The sequence below is a fragment of the Tupaia chinensis genome, unplaced genomic scaffold (genome assembly GCF_000334495.1).
Source record: "Tupaia chinensis unplaced genomic scaffold, TupChi_1.0 Scaffold000627_1, whole genome shotgun sequence".
NCBI lineage: Eukaryota > Metazoa > Chordata > Mammalia > Scandentia > Tupaiidae > Tupaia > Tupaia belangeri.
In genome coordinates, this window is record NW_006160147.1 from 4899771 (window position 1) to 4903973 (window position 4203).

At 58.3% G+C, this 4203-nt stretch overlaps 1 protein-coding gene across 8 annotated transcripts in view; it reads left to right on the top strand.

Moving 5' to 3' along the window:
• Nucleotides 1-277: 277 nt before the first annotated feature.
• The window catches only part of IKBKE (inhibitor of nuclear factor kappa B kinase subunit epsilon), a 32098-nt gene continuing 28172 nt past the window's right edge, over nucleotides 278-4203 (top strand). For 2 of the 8 annotated variants that reach the window (XR_003551196.1, XM_027776076.1), the window contains exons 1-5: nucleotides 280-603; nucleotides 1109-1195; nucleotides 2787-2904; nucleotides 3562-3702; nucleotides 4063-4192. Coding sequence is in view for 6 of the 8 variants with exons in the window: in XM_027776076.1 (XP_027631877.1) it covers nucleotides 2818-2904; nucleotides 3562-3702; nucleotides 4063-4192 (358 nt within the window). In the remaining 2 variants the exon portion in view is untranslated. Of the gene's footprint in view, nucleotides 604-1108; nucleotides 1196-2389; nucleotides 2508-2771; nucleotides 2905-3561; nucleotides 3703-4062; nucleotides 4193-4203 lie in introns of those variants that run through there. The other 6 variants (XR_003551195.1, XM_027776072.1, XM_027776074.1 and 3 more) reach the window with 6 other exon arrangements.

Sequence of the window (4203 nt, forward strand, 5' to 3'; positions counted from 1 at the left end):
GCTGGGCATGGGCCCTGGACCTCCCTGGGGCTCCAGGGTGTGGGAGCACAGTCTTCCCGGGCAGCTCTGCTCTGGGCTAACTTGCCCAACCTGCTCTGTTGACTGCGCATAGCCCTGAACATAGCCCTGAACGCCCCTGCTCCACGAACTGTGGGAGACGCCAAACAGCACCCGGCAGCCTGCCAAGCCCAGTTCCTGGCCTCTTTGTGGCTGAGACTCTGGTCCTGTCTCCTCCACTTGGAAGCTCACTGTATCATCATTCTCCTTCCTGCTGGGGTGGAGGCCGCTGCTGAGTTGCCTCTGTCTCTTTAAGAGAGAGAGAAAGAGAGAAATCAGGAAGTGAGAGAGCTGAGCCAGGACTGCTGAGCGGTGCGTGCGGGGGCCACGGGTAGCAGGCAGAGGCAGGGAGGCTGCAAGGAAACCCACTGGTCCCAGTTCCCGCGGTGCCAGGAAATCATTTCACCTGGTCCTGCCCGAGAGTCCCAAGGCCTGTGGCCACCAGGATGCAAAAAGCACTGCCCTTGAATAACTGAGCCCTGAAAGCTCCCGGGGTGCCAGCCCAGCCAGGAGTCCCACAACCCGCATCCCTGCAGCTGAGATGGGGTGAGTTCTAACGTCCACGGAGGAGGGTGGGATGGGACGTGGCTGGGCAGCTGCAGGCGACACTTCGCTGACTGCCTATCCTTCCCAGTGTGTCTCTGGGACTGTTGGGTCCCCAGAGGCGTCCTCGCCTTGGCTCTGGCAGCTCTCTTGAAAACGACTGCTTGCAGCCAGATAGAGGTGGGGGAAGTGGCCGCTGAGGAGAGCTCTCACCCACCGGCAACGCCCCCTCCCCAGCTCCGCCTGCATTACTCCTGCCAGAGCTAAGCATCTGGAGCTGCCCTCATCTCTCCTGGGGTCTTTCTCCGTGGCCAAGTCCCAGGGGTGGAGCGGCCAGGAAAGTCTCCGGGAACACCTGGGGAATAGGGCTGGAAACTCCCCCAGCCCCGTGGAGGAGGGTGACAAACAGGAAAGGGTTAAAGGGCTGGGGCCAGGGCGGCCTTTGATGGAGGCTGAGAATCAAAGGGCACCAAGGGGCGCCTCTCATCCGCCCTCCTCTTTCCGGTAGCTCATCTCCTGGATTTGCCCCAGACCGACAGCATAACACACACTTGCTGGGGAGAGCCTTTGCCTGATCAGGGCTGCTTGGACATCGGTAAGTGGGTTTGGTCCCAGTAGAGTCCCGGCAGGGAAGGGCAGGTGGGAGTGGGCTGGCTCAATGGCTTGCCAAACACTGGGAGGGCTTCTGGCTGTGGGTGCACCAGGTGGAGGCGGGCTGCAGAGGATGCAAAGTGGAACCGGAAGTGCCATAGTCAGAGCTCCTAGTCCTGCGCTCACAGACCCCAGGCTCTGCCTTTGACCACACTGCCCATTATCAGGGCACTGTCCAGTGTCCCGGCACGAGGGCCCAGGTGGAAGAGCAGCTGGCTGACGACTCCTCTGCCTCAGGGGAAAACGCTGACCAACTCATTCATCCTGAGCTATGCTAGTGCACTGGTTGCTTCTGCCCAGTGCAAGCACTGACAATCTGAAGAGCTGGCCTCTGATCTCTGCAGGTGCCCTCTGCCCAACCTTAAGGAACTGCCATTCTCATTTTTTTTTTTTAAGAATCATTTTTATTTAACTATATTATTATTATTTATTTTCCAGTTTGTTCAGAGGGAAACAGAGAGAAAGAGAGGGAAAGTGAGAAAGCAAGCCACCAGGTCCAGGACTCAAACCTCTGTAGGCCATTTGGGAGTTCAGTGCCTCTAACTGCTATCCCACCTGCAGGCCAGAACTGACATTCCTAAGGATTTGCATTTTTAAGAAAGATTACAGAGAAGGGGCCCAAAGCTAAGCACTTTAGGATTCCAGACAAGGCAGCCCTCAGTTGGGGAACCTATGTAATGTTAGAACAGGAAGCAGCGGTGTAGTCCGAACTTAAACTGCTCAAGGGATGGTAGGCTCCTGCCCCCCAGGAATCCCAAAAGACCAACCTGGCCCTATTTTTCAGAAGCATTGACTTTAACTTCTGAGGCTGCACTTTCTGGAACCAATTGCTTGAGAGGAACTGGCCTTCAGAGAGAATAGGATGCAGGCAGCAGAGATGGGGAATGGGACTCAGAGGAGTTTTGGATCCTCCCCTAAGAAGGATCTGCTAAGCCTTTGGGTTTGTTGGTCTCTTGCCTCTCCCATCCCCTGCTCTTTCTGTCTCTCTCTCTGTCTCTCTCTCTCTCTCTCTCTCTCTCCCACACACACACACACACACACACACACACACACACACACACACACACGAGTCCTCTACAACAACCCGGACCCTCGCAGGAGCAGCACTGACCTGGCAGAGCTGGCTGCCTGGCTCACAGCGCTGCTTGACTGGGAGCCCTTCCTCCTGCACTGTTTCTGCTTCCTGGGACAATCCCAAGCCTGGATGCCAAAACCCCAGAATTCTCAGTGCCTGGAAGAGGTGACAGAGAGAAGAGGTTTGTCTCTGCGGGATGGCCTGGGGAGAGAAGGCCTCGCTGGATCAGACAGCAGGCTTTGGCCAAAGGCCCAGTGTGGGCTCTCTTGCTACAGGGCTGTGCTTCGTTTGGGGAAGTTACTTAACCTTTCTGTGCATCACACTTCCCCCATTCTCCTGCCTAGAGAATGACCACATGTGAGCCCTTCCCGGGGTGGTTTGGGGCGTGGCTGCTGGTCAGGCCACCAGTGTCCACCATAGACCAGGAATGGGATCTGGCCCCCAGCATGTGCTTTCCTAGGTGGACGCTGGCCAGTCAGCCGGGGTAGGAGATGCAGAGCACTGCCAGCTACCTGTGGCACTCAGACGACCTGCTGGGCCAGGGGGCCACTGCCAGTGTATATAAGGCCCGCAACAAGGTAGGGAGCTACCTGGGCTCAGCCCTCTCCCCCTCGTGCCTGGGAAGCAGGCTGGGGCATCCCCCAGTGGACATCCAGGGTATGTGGCGAGACAGGGACCTCTGGGCTCCACTCTGTACATGCCAGGGGAGGACCCTGTGAGTTTGAGCAGAGGTAGGGGAGCTGAAAAGGGCTCCTCGGGATGCTGCCTCGGTCAGGCACGAGTTGGGGCATGAGAAGGATGAAGTCACCAAGCAAACACCCAAGGGCGGTGGCAGCTCTGGGTGGAGGAGCAGCAGGGGTGGGCAGGAGGACGGTGGTACCCTGAGCTCACTGCAGAGCTGTGTTAGGCCCTGTGAGATGGTGGCCACAATTGCACACTGAAGAGACTGAGTCAGGCAGAACAGGTTCCAATCCCTGTTGCTGCTGACACCAGGCAGCATTAACTGCCACTGTAGCAACAGTAAGAACAAAAGCCATCATCCTTGTCACCTCCTGGTGCTGGACCGTGTCCCCCTGAGTGGAGGACGGAGCTAAGGGTGGCAGGCCATCTGTTCATCTCTGGCTGGGTTGCTGTGAGAGGCTGCATGGAGATGTGGGAGAGGGTGGCTGCTGCCTGCAGGGGAGGGACTCGTATTCTCCTTTGCTGTCCCCCCACACGCCCGCCCCCACCCCCAGAAATCTGGGGAGCTAGTTGCTGTGAAGGTCTTCAACACCGCCAGCTACCTGCGGCCCCACGAGGTGCAGGTGAGGGAGTTCGAGGTCCTGCGGAAGCTGAACCACCAGAACATCGTCAAGCTCTTTGCCGTGGAGGAGACGGTGGGTCCAGGGCTCGGTCAGAGGAGGATGATCTCGTCCTTGACCTTCATGATCTGGGCAGTGTCCTGGACACTCAGGAATAGAGACGTGGTCACATGCCCATCAGCTGGTCAGACAGAGCAGACAAACTAGGGGGGGGCGGTGAGAATGTAAGAGGTGTGAGGACCACACCTGGGAAAGGATTGGTGGGCTGGGTACCTAATCCGAGAGGACTTTCGGGAAGGGGAACCGTGGATTCCCATGTGTGGGATCAGTGTGAGGTCAAGGAGGAAAGGCCAGGCCGGGAGTTAGAGAATCGGGGTGCTGGCCGGGCCACCTCTTGCTGGTGAGTGTGGAGAAGAGCCCGTCTTCCCACCGCAGGGGGGCAGCCGGCAGAAGGTGCTGGTGATGGAGTACTGCTCCAGCGGGAGCCTGCTGAGCGTGCTGGAGAGCCCCGAGAACGCCTTCGGGCTGCCCGAGGAGGAGTTCCTGGTGGTGCTGCGCTGTGTGGGTGAGCCCCCC